The 16,816-nt window shown below is 45.2% G+C and overlaps 1 protein-coding gene across 3 annotated transcripts in view; it reads left to right on the top strand.

The window, feature by feature from the left end:
* The window catches only part of WDFY4 (WDFY family member 4), a 268,432-nt gene that overhangs the window by 16,011 nt on the left and 235,605 nt on the right, over nt 1–16,816 (top strand). For all 3 annotated transcript variants that reach the window (XR_006383317.1, XM_044240003.1, XM_044240004.1), the window contains exons 2-5: nt 2,503–2,753; nt 13,087–13,201; nt 14,037–14,143; nt 16,211–16,345. Coding sequence is in view for 2 of the 3 variants with exons in the window: in XM_044240003.1 (XP_044095938.1) it covers nt 2,520–2,753; nt 13,087–13,201; nt 14,037–14,143; nt 16,211–16,345 (591 nt within the window). In the remaining variant the exon portion in view is untranslated. The remainder of the gene's footprint in view (nt 1–2,502; nt 2,754–13,086; nt 13,202–14,036; nt 14,144–16,210; nt 16,346–16,816) is intronic.

A 16,816-nucleotide genomic window follows, 5' to 3' on the forward strand; every position in this document is an offset into this window, starting at 1 on the left:
CCAGCTTTCTGGAAACTTCTTAGTTGGTGGTACTTAGTTGATGTAAGCAGGCATATAACCTTGACTCAGCACTCCTGCTCCCAAGTCCATACCTGGAGCCAGTCCCATGCAGTCCCATGAAGAGACATGCATGGGAATGTCCAGAACAAACTTGAATGCAGCATAGGAAGTCGCGGACAATCTGGCCATGGCTGCGGAGTGAACAAGTCAAATAGGCATGTGATACCCACTTTGTAACATGGGGCAGCAGTTAGAAGGAATGAAGTTCACAAGCACAGAGCCCCACAAGGGTCGGTCTGAAGGCATATGCTGAGTGAAAAAGGGAGCTGCAGAAAAGATGCAGAAGGTCAGTCGGGGAACTCATAATGCCTGTCTTCAGAAATCGTGTCACCTGTGCCGTGTTTTATAAGGACCCATGTTGTGGAGCAGGCAGGGCAGGGTGGTGAAGAAGGAAATGCAAGTGGGGAATGGAGGGCCAAGGAATAAGTAAATAAACCAACAAAGGCAGACAGGAGCCTGGTCCAGGTCAGGGAAGCCTGCCAGGGTGTGAGCCATCCCACCACCTGCTCCTGAGGGTCAACCCAACAAAGGAAACCCAACTCCCACCAACCCCAGCCAACCATCAAAGCAAAAGTATAAACACAAAGTTTGCTTCAACAATATGAAGAGGATTTTTTTTATTAAACAATGTATACATAGATAAAAGCTAGAATACCAACAGTCATTTTTCTGGGTACAGGCAAATGGTGTCAAAGGCTCAGAAACAGCCAAGGTAAAACCAATACATCACTGAAATAGTAATTAGTGAAAATTGATCATCTACACACCAAAAAAGACCATTTGTGAAGTGGGAACACTCAACCCAGGACATGGAATGAGGCTCAGGGGTTTATTGTTATAAAGCAGCTTATATGGTGAGAAAGTGGTGACTTTATTCTTCACAGCGAGAGGTTTTAATGTTAGAATTTTCTTCAACGACTGGCAGTTGGTCAGTGGTTGCCTCCTATCAATCTTGGAAAACAGTTTAAGTTTTGCTTCTGATTTCCAGATGTGTAAGCAAGAAACAACTGAGGTCAAGTTAGTTTTGCAAAATAAGTTAAATTAAGCTTTGCTTGTATGACTAAACTGGTTCTGTCTGCTCAGGGAATTTTCCAGGCTGGTTTGTTTTTTTGCTTTACTACTTGATTGTCTTCCTGCTACTTGGTTCCTTTCCTGTTTGACACTGAAACTACATGGCTTTTGTAATAAGAAAATGAAGTTTGAGAGTAATAAGCATGTGTGTTGGAAGAAGCACTAGGGACTCATGGAGTTGTGTATGTAAAGGGTGAGAATGTTTCAAAGAGAGGTGGTGCGTCTGGCCCTATGACCCTTCATCCACTCCCATTCTAGCCTGCAGGGGGTGTGTGCTGGGCTAAAAGATAAAATATGACATACAGCCTGAGCTGCTGTAGCGCAGAGCAGAACACTGCTGGATCCGTCTTTTTGTGCCCATCCCTCTGGTTCCTACCCCATGATTGGTGGTTGTTGGTCACTGGTCAGATTCCAGAAACGACTTTTACAGGGTGACATTGTGGTCAGGGAGGGCTTTTTGCAGGAAGCCTGAACGTTCTGGGCACCATGTGGAGTTTCCTATACTCCTGACATGCAACGAACAAATCTTTGTTGTGCTGTGACTCAGTCATGACTCAACTAAAGACAAGGGCAGTTGAAAAGTCAAGGACACAAATAAAAGCATCTTCTTGAGATCACCCTTTTGGCAAATTGGTCTTTGGCTATTTTTACCACATATGTTCTTGTCCGCATGCCTACTGAACCAAGATCTGTGGCTTGTGCACATCATCCCTGTGTGTGTTAAAAAAGGAACTCTTTTAAGTTAGCATGGGGTGGGGGGGTAATTGAAGAGTCCTTTTGAGGACAAAGTTCTCTAACAATATGGAATGTGAACCAAATAATGCTGAGAGTAAAGAACCTATATCCTTTCAGACTCATGCGGTAGAAGGAAGTTACCACTGAAGATATAAAATTACAGGCCTGTACAGATGTTGGTGACAGTTGCCCATATCCCCTCTATTTACTTGGCCTTTTAGAGGAGGAGCAGCAGCAGGTAATAAACCAAACCAAACCAAACAACAACAAAAAACAAGCTTTGGTGTTAAAGGTTTGCCCTTCAACTGGATGTCTAGTTGCTGATATGCCTTTGTCCCAGCCACTTTCCTTCCTTATATAGTGAAAATAAAAATACCCACTTGTCTCCTGAGTCTGTGTAAAGAGCCCAGCATAGTGCCAGGCACATGTCAGGTTGCCACTGTAAGTCACATCTAAGTCAGAATCTCTTAAAAAAAAATAAGTCTTCCTATTTTTGTCAGTTCAGTTTCAGATTCTTAGCGGAACCATCTTCAATAGGAACTGAACTGAGTGAGTACAGTACCTTGTCCCACACGCAGCTTCATTAGGAAGTGCTGTGACAGGACTTGACATTTTTGTTTTTTGTTCCGAATTCAGATCTGCTTTGCTAAGGCATGGAGGCAGAAGAAGTTTCAAGGGCTGAAGACGGAGCTGAGTATCCAGGTTCCAAAAATGAAGGCGAGCCTGATGTTGCTCAGCCTGACTTCCCACATGGAGGGCAATCTCCTGGTCCCACTGCTCTCTGGGAGATGCTAGAAAGGAAGTTTCTAGAATACCAGAAGTTGGCTCATGGGAGCCCGGTTGAACGTCAGCAGAGCCTGTTGGATCTCCTTCCGCTGTTCCTGAAGGTCGGTATTCTTATTTTTGAAACTGTAAGTAGATGATACAGTGCTCTGGGGACACTTCTGGGATGATTGGAAGCTGGAGTTGGTGGTTTTAATATCATCACAAGTGGTCCCTGTTGGGTTTCTTAGAGGGGAATGTTGTGCTATTTAATAAAGATGGCAAGCAAGGCTCATCTCCAGGATGAGGAAGAGTTGGAAAGGACAGTTGGCTCTTGAGTAATATTGTCTCCTTAGTTAAAAAAAAATTATATTGTTCAACCACCATTCTAATGTGGAGCCAGAGAAAGACCAGTCCCTCTGGAGCTAGGGAAAGAAGGTGTGTTCTGGATCGCCAGGATGGCAGGTAACCTCAAACACCAGCAATGCCAACAGTAAGGGCAGGGAGAACCCAGCCACTGGCATGGGAGAGAAGCGCAGCCTCTCCACAGAGCTGCCATTCTGGCCAGTGGCAGCTGGTGATGGTTTGGGTACAAAGGATTCCTTTTGTTGTCTCAGAACAAAGGTCCTGCCAATGAGGTCTGCTTTATAGTTGAATATATTGAAGTTTAGTGGCAGAGTTGGAGACACATCTTTTTATGAGGGCTTAGTTTTTGCTTGACTATTGATTTTGGGTTATTATTTAAAAAATATAGAGCTACATTCAAAGCACAAAGAATATGAGATACTTTTCACATTTGAAACTAGGCTAAGACAGATGGAGACCTTGCCAGATTTTCATTGGGAAACTCTCTTGTTGATTTGTTTCATCTAACTTCTTAACCAGAAATGTTTAAGGATTTCTAACGATGAAATTGGAATCTTCTTGGGATCATATTTCTAGGATACATTGTGTATTTAAGCATGTCCTTCTGTAAAGAATTTTGCCAAGTAACTTACTACTCATGAATTCATTATTTTCCTCCATCTTTTGGACTTGTATACCCCATCCATTCCATTTCACAGATTGGATAACTGGCACATAAAGAATGTACAGGAAAAGTAAAACTAAGTTAGGAGAGAGAGCTAAGGTTTCTCATTTCTAGCCCTCCTTGCCCCAACAACCCTAGCTTCTGGAGGGTGGTTTAGTCTCCTCCAGTTCTCAGGTCACCTTTGCCTTATGGAAGGAAAAATGTGAGCAACCTCCTGTCCACCAAAATTTGCTGCCCCCTATGTGTGTGGGCTCGGCCATTGTGTGGTCTCTTTGCCACCCATCTGGGCAGCCATGGCTCTGTTGAAAGGGCTCTCATTCATGATGAGACAGAGCTTGGTACTTCCTCACCTCTGTCTAGATTGTTGATTTAAGAATTCATTCATGTGTTACACACATAAACTCTTATACCCTCAACTGGGCTATGATAGTTGCAAAGATGGACAGAGGTTTTACACCATGGAGAGTTTAGTCCAGAGTGGAGGATACTAAGTAGCACCCAGAATGTGTCTTGTTTGCTTGAAGGAGTTAGCAAAGGACTTTGTGGCCTTTTTTTTCAAAATGGAAAGTTTTCGTGTGAAAATCAGATTTCCAGTTTCTCTTGAAAAATTTGGTAGGTGTAATACTGACAATTGGATGGAGATGGTTAGGGGCACCCCTTTTAGACAGAAGATGGTCTCTGTTTCTCAGTTTGCCCCAGTCCACCTTTCCCTAATATCTTCCACCCAACCCGCATTACTCATTTTTGTTCCCTGACCTGAAGGGATTTGAGCTTGTGACCTCATACGCACAAGCAGTTCTTATTACTGAACTTTGGTAGTGGCCCATGTTTCCCAAGCTCTGCTCTTGTCACTAGAGGCATAATAACCCTATTGTTGAACACATGGGTTTTCGTGTCAAATAGAGCTGGTGTCCAGTCCTGGCTCTATTGCTAATTAGCTGTGCATCCTTGAACAAATTATTATATATTGATGAACCTCAGTCTCCTTGTCTGTAAAGTGGCATCAGTAACAGATTGCTGGGAGTCTGTGAGGGTGAGAGGAGATAATGATGTAAAGTTCACAGCACATGGAGAGCAGATGTAGTTCTCATTACCTTTCCACCAGCCACTTATGGTTTGTCTCCCTCCCTATCCCATCTTGTTTCATGGATTCTTCTCCTACCCACTTAAGCCCCCATGTTGCATCACCACTTCCTCATATCAGGGAGATCATATGATAGTTGTCTTTCTCCACTTGACTTATTTCGCTAAGCATGATACGCTCTAGTTCCATCCATGTTGTCACAAATGGAAAGATTTCGTTTCTTTTGATGGCTGCATAGTATTCCATTGTGTATATATACCACATCTTCTTGATCCATTCATCTGTTGATGGACATCTAGGTTCTTTCCATAGTTTGGCTATTGTGGACATTGCTGCTATAAACATTCGGGTGCACGTGCCCCTTTGGATCACTACGTTTGTATCTTTAGGGTAAATTCCCAGTAGTGCAATTGCTGGGTCATAGGGCAGTTCTATTTTCAACATTTTGAGGAACCTCCATGCTGTCCACCAGCCACCAGGATACTAACTGTGTGTGTGTGTAGTTTGAGATCCCATTTCCAGCAGTGTCCAAACTGCTGACACAATCTATATGTTTTGGGTCCCTGGAGCTCACCTCTGATGAACCCTGCAGAACCAGAATATTCTAGGCTTTTTATCATTGCTTAAAATATCTATTTTTTAAATTAAGTCCTACATGTCTACAAACCTGTTGTTGTTTCTGTTAAGAAAACCCCACCAGAGTGACAGCACTTAGGCTCCTTAATTAAGGGCTGGTATAATGGAAGGGGAACATGGAGAAGGTTAGAGGGTTATTGTTATTATTATTTTTTTGAGTATAGTGTAGATAAAAGTTGAAGTGAAGATGAAGACTGAGAACATTCACTGGAATACAGGTACTCGCATAAGAAGTCAAGCTTGAAACTACTCTGATCTGAATTTTATAACCACAGAACAGTGTTCTTCAAGGTCATCTATAAAGAACCCCCTTGGAAATACAAGGATTTAAAAAGTCATGCCAAAAGGGTGCCTGGGTGGCTCAGTTGGTTAAAGGTCCGACTCTTGGGTTTGGCTCAGGTCATGATCTCGGGGTCCTGAGATTGAGACCCCTGTCTGGCTCTATATTCAGCACAGAGTATGCTTGAGGATCTCTCTCCTTCTCTCTCTGACCCTCACACTTGTGCATGTTCTTGCTCTCTCTCTCTCTCAAATAAATAAATAAATAAAATCTTTAAAAAAATCAAAATAAAAAGTTATGCTGAAGCCTTAGTCATGCACTGGTTATCCTGACAGCCATGCCCCTATGGGCTCTGAGATAACTGAGAGCTCTAAAGGAGTCTTGGACTCCTTTGGTTGGTGGAACTCAATTCTCTATACCCGACTCTTTTCACTTTAGGGCCAAGGAAAATTAAGATGATCTGGAATATTCTCTGTTTTAAGATAATGAACACAAGGGATTTTTGAATCACACCTCTTCTCCCCCCCCCCCCAATGCTTGGAAAAGGCTGTGTCCCTGAATTGGGGACTTTTTCGCCTGCCTTGCCCAGGCCCTGGGTCAGTCAGAGGTGGTATGGAAGGGGCAGCCAGGGGCTCGAGGGAGGGTTGACAGCAGTGAGTGCCCCATCTCAGTGGCCGCCACCTGCCTCCACCTAGTGAGTCTTGAGATTTGGAACAGGGACTGTTTGGTGTGCCAGACTCCCTCAGAACTGCTTCTTTCCCAACTTCTTCCCCCAAAAACTTCCCTCTGGCCTCTTCGGCTTTCTCTCCAATTTGATTCCTCCAAATTCACAGCAGAGGATCATGTTTTCCCTAACTCTGCATTAACTGCTAGGGAAGCACAAGAATGGGCTTGGTTGGTTCTGTAGCAAATCCCAGCCCCATTGCCTCCCGAGTGGAGAAGCATCTACAGGGCTATTGAAAAGTGAACCCATGCAAAATTTGGGTGATTCTCTTGGTAGTAAGGAAGAGCCTGATGGAATTTGGGGCATTGGAACCCCAATGAGGAACTGCTCTGGGAGGATGAGTCAGAAAGGAAGTTCTCATCCAGAGCTACAGGCTCTCCTCCCCCATGAGGCTCCATCCATCCTCTACAGAGGTCAAGGAGGAGTTCTTAGCCAAGAGTGGTGGGCACTTTCACTGAGAATAGCTAATAGTATTCACCAAACTCTAACTACCTAAACAAGGCATTTTGTTTAATGTTGATAAGCTTTCATAATAACCCCGTGAAGTGGGGGTCATTTGTATCCCAGCCTTGCAAATGAGGGAAGAGAGGTTTAGAGACGTTGCATAACTTGGCTGGGGTCACTTCGTTGTTCGTGAGGAGCAGAACTCAACAGGGACAATATGCCCAGGCCTGTGTCTTTAGCCCCTGGGCTCCCTCACTTGGGCGGCGCTGGGGTTCATAGAACGGAGCACATTTGGCTTCCTTCTCTGTCCCATGACTCCCTGGACATATGGCTTTGCCTGGCTAGTACTGAATGGTTACAAAAAGAATGTCATGCCCTCTACATGTGATGTTTGGATAGCTCCAGGATGTTGCAGATGAAAATGAGGTTTTAGAGCCTCCACAGGAAGCAGCAAGGAGTTGATGACTTCTCAGTGTGTAGAGCAGTGTTTCCATGAAGGACTCAAGTGACTATTGTGTCCATGCCACAAGCCTTGGGCTTCGGTCTTTCTAGAACCCTTTTTATCATAGTCTCTCACGTCAAGAGAAGAAGGCCTTCCTCTAGCAAGCCTGGGCAGATCCCACTGGCCCTTGGTTGAGTTTGTTTTGAGGGGGAAAGGAAGTGCTGTGGGACCTCACATTGCTTAGAGATATTTGGTTATAATAGACACAGGGAAAGCTAGAGCTGTAGATGTAGTAGTTGAGGACTGTTCTTGGAATGTGTACTTGGAGAGAAAACAGGCAGAGAGACAGGGAACCCCTGTCAGTGAGTATAAAATTCCTCACTGTCTTTGACAGACGGCCTGGGGGGTGGGACCAGTGGGGACAAGGGGAGCTCTGTGGGTGTGGTAGATTATAGAAGCTGAGAATGGGTCCACACTGCTCCCTTCAGGAGGTGGCATCCACATCCTCTCCTCTGGGATCTGGATGGATTTGTGATGACTTGGCCAATGGAATAGGGCAGAAGTGAGACTTGCAGGTCTAGGCTTCACGGGACTTGCAGGTTTTTCTCCCCATCACTTGTCACTTCCTGTCACTCTTAGAATTCTGCTGCCATGCTGTGAGGGGGTCTCAGCAGCCCTGAGTAAAAGCCTACATGTAAAGGAACCGAAGCCCTTGGCCTTGCCGCTGACAGCCAGGACCGACTTATCAGCCACATGGGTGTGGCATCTAGCAGGTGGATCTCTAGCCCTATCAGTTTTCCCAGCTGAGTGACGCAGAGAACAGTTGTCCCTGCAGAACCCTGCTCAAATTGCAGACCCATGAGAAAAATAAGCTCCTCAGTTTGGGGGTGGTTTGTTGTAGAACGATCTATAGCCAGAACAGTGGGTAACATGGCGGGGGAATCATCCATTTCCTAGTGTGGAGGGATTGGATTTAATTCGATCGCACCTGGGCGGTGAATGTGTTTGTGTGCGTGTCTGTGTGCATGTGTGCAGACACACGGGGAGCACAGGAACTCTGAGTCTAATAGCCCTTCCAGTGGTGCAGAGTTCATGCCACCCAGTGTGGACAATCATTCTTATGGAAACCCAACTGATAGTGGAGGAGAGAGAAGTAATGTTAAATATAATAATAAGGATGAGCAATAATTATTCCCAAGTGAAGTGTCCCAAGGGGGCAATGAAGGTAAATACCGTTCTTTGTCCATCCCTGATCTATCCAGCCTCAGAGTGGGACCTGCAATGCAGCTTCTTCCCATCTCAGAGAAACATTTTTTTTTTCTGCCACCAAAGTTTTGATGCATCACTTTTTAAATTTACAATGGAGAGGGTCAACTGTGTCACACTAGCAGGGAAAATTTGCATAAAGTCTCTGAAATGTGTTGAGCTCACTTAAAGACCAAATCCTCAAACTCAGTGGTAATGAAGAAATAGTAACATTGCAGCCAGCCTTGAAAACCAGCCGGGTTCTGTCATTCAAAAGCTGGGGTTTTCTCCCAACCCCTCAAGAGCTTTTGTCTTTCCTCATTGTCCTTTGGAGGCCACAGTATCATTTTCTTTCTCTTTCTTCCATGGGAGAGACAGCCATGAGACACAGCTGAAATAATGCGAGTAAATAAAATTTAAAAAAAAATATTGAGCAATATTCTCCCAGCATGCAAGTCCCAGTTTGGGGGAAAAAATTAGGTCCTTTTGGAAGCTGCCTTAACTCTTCGGGGGTCTCCACGGTACCATTCAGTAAATGATTGCCTCTGCGCATCAAACAGCACCCTAGTGGCCTGAAAGAGTTAACGTGGCCTCCAGAAGTGCCCATCGTGGTCCCAGGAAGGAGTGTGAGCCTTGGGAGAATCTGGCTGAGCATACAATTACTGTTCAGCTCACAGTGGCCCAATTTACTTTATTGTAGAGTGCCTGCAGGAGTCCCACTGCTTGAAGACGATCTAGATGCTTCTGAGTCAACTGCCTGCAAATTGGTCTTTGAGGGGTTTGCCAATGCAGGGAGGAGGCACAGGAATTTGTTAGGAAGATATCATAGCAGAGTTCTTAGTCCTGGGGAGGAAATAATCTTACCAGAAATTCCCAGCCGAAAGGACTGATGCTTTCTTTCCAGGTGATAGCCGCTTTCCAGATGGCAGCCATACATTTCTTAGTTATGCACATGCTACATGACTATGAGTGAGATAACTCAGCTCTTCATTCTGCTGTTTACCTGCTTCTCTGGGCTTACTCTCCAGCCTCAGCCTTCATTTCTGTAAAGTGAGAATAATCATAACAATACTGATCTCAAAGGGTTGTCATGGGATTAATGGAAGGAATGCACGTAAGTGCTTGGTCCAGCAATTGACACAGACCCAGCATGCAATACATTCAGCCATCAATCTGCATGTTGTGGATTTCATCATCATGTGTTCACTTATTGAGTATTCGTTGAAGGTCTACTACAGCATCTAACACTCACCTAGCATGTCTGTAGTGGCTTTTTAAAAACTAATTTATTTATTTATTTGAGTGAGAGATTGAGAGTGAGTGAGCATGAGAACACAAGTAGAGGAGGAGGGAGAGGGGAAGGAAGAACCAGGCTCCTGGTGGAGCAGAGAGTCCGACGTGGGGCTCGATCCCAGGATCCCGGGGTCATGACCTGAGCCTAAGGCAGACACCCAACTGACTGAGCCACCCAGGCGCCCCTAGCATGTCTGTAATTTCAGCAAAGTTCTGATGAACTGCTTTCTTATTTACTAAGGAAAGGGACAACTCTGTCCATTTATAGGGCAGACAATAAAAGAAGTATTTCAGGTACAAAGTTTTGTTCAAAACAAAATAAATATTCCTGTACTCACCACCCATATAAAAAAATAAAATATTTCAGATAAACTGAAGCCTCCTGTGCATGCCTGCTAGAGCTCAGTCCCCTTCTGCCCTCCTCTGGTGCAAACCCCCATCCTGCTGAGTTATCATTCTCTGTAGGAGAATATATATGTATATATATGTTCCCTGAACATATTATGTATATGTATATGTATATCAAATATATATATCCAATATATAGCCACGTTATACAATAATATGGATCATAATAATCATAAGTGATATTATTATGAATTTTATAGGTAGACTCACAGGTTTTTCTAGACTCAAGACTGTAATATAATTTTATAACTTGCTTTTTGCACCCAACATTCTATTTCTGCATTTACACATATTGATTCGTGTCACTCTATTTCTTTTTCAGATCTATATCATATCCTTACATAAGTATGCCACAGATTATTCATTCATTGTTCTGTTGGTGAACACTGAGTTCTTCCAAAATGTCACAGTCACAGATATGGTGCATAGTAGTTTGTGTTCATGTCTTCTTGTGTACACGAGCAGGCATTTCTACAGGGAATATGCCTAGAAAGGAAATGCTGAGTCATAGGATGTGTCCCACTATAACTTTATTGGATTGGATGAAATACTCTTCAAAGGGATTTTATTATGCATGTTGTGCTCCGTCAGTAGATCATGGGGGTTTCCTGGTCCTTTCTCACATTTAGTATTGCCAGGCTTCACATTTTTTCCAGCTGGAAATATGTGACTGTCTCATTGTGCTTTTAATTTGCATTTTACTTACTATTATTTCCTGATTATTTCCCTTGTTATTTATTGTATCTTTTATAAGTTACTTGTTTCATTTGCCTGTTTTAAGAAAATCAGAGGTTTTTTTTAAAAAAATTAATTTGTGGGAATCTGGATGATATTCCTTTGTCTGTTATATGCATTCCAAATATTTTTTTACCAATCCATGGCTTGTTTCCTTTGTACATAGCATCTTTTAATACAGAGAACATTTCTTTTTTTTTAATTTCTTTTCAGCATCACAGAATTCATTGTTTATGCACCACACCCAGTGCTCCATGCTCCATAATACCCACCACCTGGCTCCCCCAACCTCCCACCCCCCCACCCCTTCAAAACCCTCAGATTGTTTTTCAGAGTCCATAGTCTCTCATGGTTCATCTCCCCTTCCAATTTCCCTCAGCTCCCTTCTCCTCTCCATCTCCCTATGTCCTCCATGTTATTTGTTATGCTCCACAGAGAACCATTTCTAAAAGGTTTTTACTCTTTAAGAAATATGGTATCCACAGCAAGGAAACACATCCCTCTAGAATTTTGATGCTTTTCTCACCTTTTCTAGAAGGAGGATCTCAGGTTTAAAGAACTCAGTCACATCTTTGGGCAGGAATATAATTTAATATGGCTGGTGAGTAGGAGCAGTGTACAGCAGTCTAGCAAAACTCTATTTTGTGGAGGCCACTATTTGCCAGGAAACTGGAAAGAGGGAGTTGCCAGGAACTCAAGTCCTGTGCCAGGAAGAATCACTCCACTCTGACTGTTGGTCTGGAGAGAACTCTCCTCATCCTGGGACTAGTAAACTTTGCCTGTGATGACACAGGAGAACAAAGGGAGAAGATTCTAATGAAAAGCAGATTGGGAGGGAATTCTGAAATTCTGAATTCTTAGGGAATCCTAAGTGGAATTTTAAAATTAATGACTTCTATTAAATAGTATCCTAAACAATGAAAGAAAAAGTCCAAGGTGAAAAGAGGTCCAGATAGGATAGAACTAGAGAAGAAACAGAGAAGAAAGAATCTTAAAGAATTTTTTAAAAAAAAGAAAAGAAAAAGAAATAGGAGATTAAAAGGGACCACAACCACGTGGACCCAAAAGAATTTCCCGAGCTTGGACCTAAGTGAGAAAACCAAGGAATAGATGGAGAAATTTCATTTCGTGTGAATTTCAGGTTTCTGTACAGTGAAACTAAGTAATACCAAATTAAAAGGAAAAAATGACAAATTTGAAAAAATCATGATAGTATTGTGGACCAAGTGTTAACATTTTTTGGTATGTAAAGAGCTTTTTAAAACAAATAAGAAAATAGTGAAAACCCTGATAGACTAATAGGCTGAGGGTAAAAACAGGCACTTCAAGAAGCATAAAAAATGTTCATCTATTTTGGTAATCAAAAGACTGCGATTGAGAGGAGATTTTTTTTCTTCTATAAGCTTTCTCATTTAAGATGAAAAAGCATGATAGTGCCCGTGCGCTTAGAGAAACTAGTCCCCTCCCATGGAGCCCCTGGAGAGGCTAATCAGGTAAATTTTTTCTGGGGAATGAGTTAGTAATCTGCATCAAAGCAGTAAAATAAATAAATAAATAAATAAATAAATAAATAGCATGTTCTTGTAACTTGCATTCCCACCCTTAGGAATTTATCAAAGGAAATAATTTTATGATTAAAACTAAGATATCTGCACAAGGTTCGAGAAGCATGAAGCATGCAAGGGTAGAATCAGAGAGGTAACAGTCGATGGGGTAAGAAAGTTGAGGGAGAGGGGAACCCAAAGAATCACCCTTGGGATTTCTCACTAGGGCACCTGGGTGCTTAGTAGAACCATTCACAGAGACAAGATACACAGATCTGGGAGGAAGGCAGTGGTTTGAATTATGTGTATTTGACACTTTAGGAGCATGGTTTCAGGGGCCGATGCTCAGTGCCCAGTTGGATGCGGGTTTGGAGCTCAGCAGAAGCTGAAGAATTTACTGGCACTAGGGTAGGAATACTGTGGAAGGTGTGTTAGTAGATGTTAGGGTAGGTGTTTCGGGGGCCTTTGGGATACATCTGGGACAGTGAGGTGACCCATGGGTTTGGGCTGGCAGGGAAAGTGGCAAGGCGATTCTCATACCTTGCTTTGTCACTTTGACATCTTTGCTTGGAATCCTGTTTATTGCCCTTCAGGCCTGGGAAAACTCCGTGGGGATCATCTGCTTTCCCAGTCTCCAAAGGTTGGCAGAAGATACTTCAAACCAGCTCGCCCAAGAGATACAGAAGGCACTAGTGGGAAAGCCTGCAGGTAAGAGAACACTTTATGGAGAGCAAAACCATCTTGCATGTTCCTCCCAGGACCCTTATGAAGCTCTTCTCTGCTTTCCAGGGGAGTCAGACTGGTGCCTTCCAGAGAGCACTATAGGCTCACTTCTGCTGCTGAGGATGTTGGGAATGAAGGGAAAGGTTGGCAGAGGAGAGAAGAGGGATGTGCAGAATTCTGCTGCTCCTGGGAAGGACACACACACACACACACACACACACACACACACACACACAACAAGGGTCTCTGGGAGAGGGCGTACTAGGATATAAGAATAGCTCAATCCAGAAAAGACATAGAAGCCAAAGTGAAACATGTTTTCAGTTTTGGGGCTCCTAACTTGCATTTTCCTGCTCCTACAGCTGGACCCTGGAGGCTGGGCAGAGTTTCATGGTGACACAGGGTTGAGGGGCAGGAAGGGATTCTAGGGGGAAGGAGTATCTTGAGAATGGTGCAGATTGCAGGCATCTCTGCAAAGTAAAGGGCTGAAGGATACAGGAAGAGGGGTAAGGACTCTGGATTGGGAGAAGACCAATAGCTGGGGAGCTTCTTAATATTTGGTAACAGAGAGCCATTGATGGTTGTTGAACAGGCATGTTGACATGGTAAAGAAGGTCCTCCCAGGAGATTAAACTGGCAGAGTGTGAGAAGTTTGGTATAGATTCAGATGGCATTGTGGAGAGGAGAGGAGACAGAAGTGCCCTAAAGATGCGAAAGCACATCTCATGGGAAAGGAGGCCGAGGGGAGGGAACAGAGTGTGGGCAGGTCATTGCCCCGCCCTGCTGGTAACGCTTTCTCCCCTTCTTGTGCTGTTGCCAGAGCAAGCCAGGGAGGCAGCTGGGCAGTTGCTGCGGTGGAAGGGGGATGTGCATCAGGATGGCTATCTGCTCCTGAAGTCAGTATTTGTGCTCACAGGGACAAACTCGGTAAGTTTTGGACCCCATGGGCCCCACTTGGGAGCTCTGTATCCATGTGCAGCAGGAAGTCCCAGTAAAGGGCAGTGGCATGTCTCAAGTGTGTCTTTTTCCCCATGATACTGATTTATCATTTCTCCTGCCCTATGTCCCTTCTTATCTAGAACATGGACTTGAGCAGCTGAAATTCATTTTGGAATCCTGCTTTATTTTCAGTTGACCAGCTGCCTGTAACCTTGGGCAGATTGTCACCTTTCTGGGACCCAATTGTGTGGCTCATTTTAGAATAGGGGATAATGCCTTAGTTCTAGCGTTAGTGCAAGGATTAACAATGGCTCATGTGCACGGATGGTTTCCTGTGCCAGGGCAAGACAGGTGTGTCCTGTGCAGGTCAGTTAAACCCTCCACGCCCTCTCACTAAGACTGTGAAGCCACTTGAGTTACCATCCTGTGTATTGCTGTCTGTCTGACTCCGGAGCCTGTGCTCTGAGCCATTGCTCTTTAATGCCTCCTGCTAAACTCAGACTGAAGGAGCCCGCTTTAGGCACCTTAGGCACCTGTTCCATGCATGCCCGGAGATAGTGCCTGAATGAGTCTGACTTCTCTTCCTTCCCTTCCCTTCCTACGGTACAACTGTCCTGGTTGCAGACATGTCCTTCCTATGACTGTGGGTGACTGCGTCCTCTTAGGCAGAAGCAGTGCCCGGGAGCTGTGACTATCACCAGGAAAGGCCAGAGGCCCTGGACAGGGCAGGCCCAGAGACTCGTGTATCTGGTGAGAGTGCTCACTGCACGCCAGTCTGGCACTCAGCGCCGGGAGCAGCAGGGAACCAGATGGGGGCACGGCTGCCCTGAGGCTAACGGTGGAGGAGACCTCAGATGGGCATCTGAAATAGTGCTTGGATCTGGGGGAGGAAGTTGGTGTGCAGTCCTTCATTGCGGGAGGGTCCCTGGCCTTTGCTCTATATACCTCCTGGAACACTACCCGCATGGCAGCCTGAAGCACAGCGAGGGAGCTTTTCTGCCCCTGGAGCAGGACTGCTCACACTCTGGAGGTAAAAATTAACCTAAGAGCTTGTCTTCCACTGTGAGCCACCAGCCTGCAAAGCAGTGAGACAAGTAAGTAGGTATATTTTAGTGAAGCCCGTGCAGCGTGAAGGACGGGGAGCCTCCCTGGGCCAGGCTGCAGGAGAGCCAGGTGTCCAATATAAGTGCCCTACCACTACCATGCCCTGGAAGCTTCAAGGCAGAGGGATAGGACCAGCATCCTGCTTTATATTCCTGGTTCTGGCCCAGACTGTGCATTCTTCCTTTCTTTTTCTCATTTTGCCACTGTGTGTGTCACCTTAGTCAGCTGGGTGGGAGGTCGGGTGGACAGTACGCTTCAGATTAATGCCATATGTGTGCACCCACGCACACACACACGCAGACCTTGCTGCTGCCATAACCCCGGGGAAGCTGCCGGCTGAGCAAGTGGAAGAAAGGCTCCAGAAAGTTCCATACCGAGCCTGGTCCCCTCTCTGCCTACTTCCTGTCTTCTCCCCTCTGGCTGGCTGCTCTGGTTATCAGTGCTAACTTATAGGACTGTTTCGGTCTTGGGGAAGTCTCAGATCTGAACAAGGGGATGGGAAGGTCCTTGATCAGGTCCTTCATTCCAGGTTTTCACTTGTTCTGAACCACGCCCTCCCGAGTGTCTAATTCCCTAATCAGGAGGCAACCTATGCAAATCAGTAGTATAATCATGTAGGAAAGCCCTCGTGTTCTGCTCTGTACCTGTCCCTCCCTCCCTCATTCCCTCCCTTCTTTCCCCCTTTCCTTCCTTCCTATTACCTATCCTATAAAAGACGAAATGTTTATTGAGCACATAGTATACACTGTATAAATGTAATCTTCACAGCTGCCCTAGGTGGGTTGGATGATTGTCTTTGGTCTTAGGAATGTGTTGCCTGGAGAGAAGATAGGATTTACCCACGTTCCCAGCTAAAATGGCCACAGGGACTGGCTGGACTGTGCTGGTCTGGGCCAGAGGGGTGCTCTGCCGGCTCTGTGGCCACGGGCCATGTCTGCACTTCCCTTGCAGGAGACGCTGGGCAGAGTTGCTGAGTCTGGCCTTCCAGCCCTGCTCCTGCAGTGCCTTTACCTCTTCTTTGTCTTTCCTCTGGAAAAGGACGAGTTTTTGGAAAGTGATCTTCAAGTTCAGAGGATGTTTGTGCAGGTGAGTGAGAGGAGGGCTCCCCAGCCCTTGGCCAAGACCTTGCTCTGCTTCTTAGAGATGTTTTCATCTTCCCCAGTCATGGCCCCAAAGCAACTCTGTCCTCCCCAACGGTCAGCTCATCTGTCGGTCCCCAGACTCAGCCAATGCCAGCAATCCTATGCATTTGGAAAACGGATGTTCTTCTCTCTCTATCTCATTCCTCCCTGTATCGATAGCCCCTTGATCTCCCCCAGAAAAGCGCGCAGCTCCTCTACCTCCTGCACTTGGCCCCTGCAGCTCCCCTTCCTCCAGGGTGCATTCCCAGGCCCTGCCTGCGCTCCCCAGCATGTGGAGTCCCTATCTCTGGCCCCCGCGTCCTCTGAGGACAAGCACGTTAACTGCACTTGCATAAGGGTAACCAACATTTCCCAAGTATTTCCCTGTCACTCCCCTCCCCCACACCTTGCCATGGCCTTGCATCTCTCCCTTCCC

The sequence above is a fragment of the Neovison vison genome, chromosome 2, assembly GCF_020171115.1.
Source record: "Neovison vison isolate M4711 chromosome 2, ASM_NN_V1, whole genome shotgun sequence".
Taxonomy (NCBI): Eukaryota; Metazoa; Chordata; class Mammalia; order Carnivora; family Mustelidae; genus Neogale; species Neogale vison.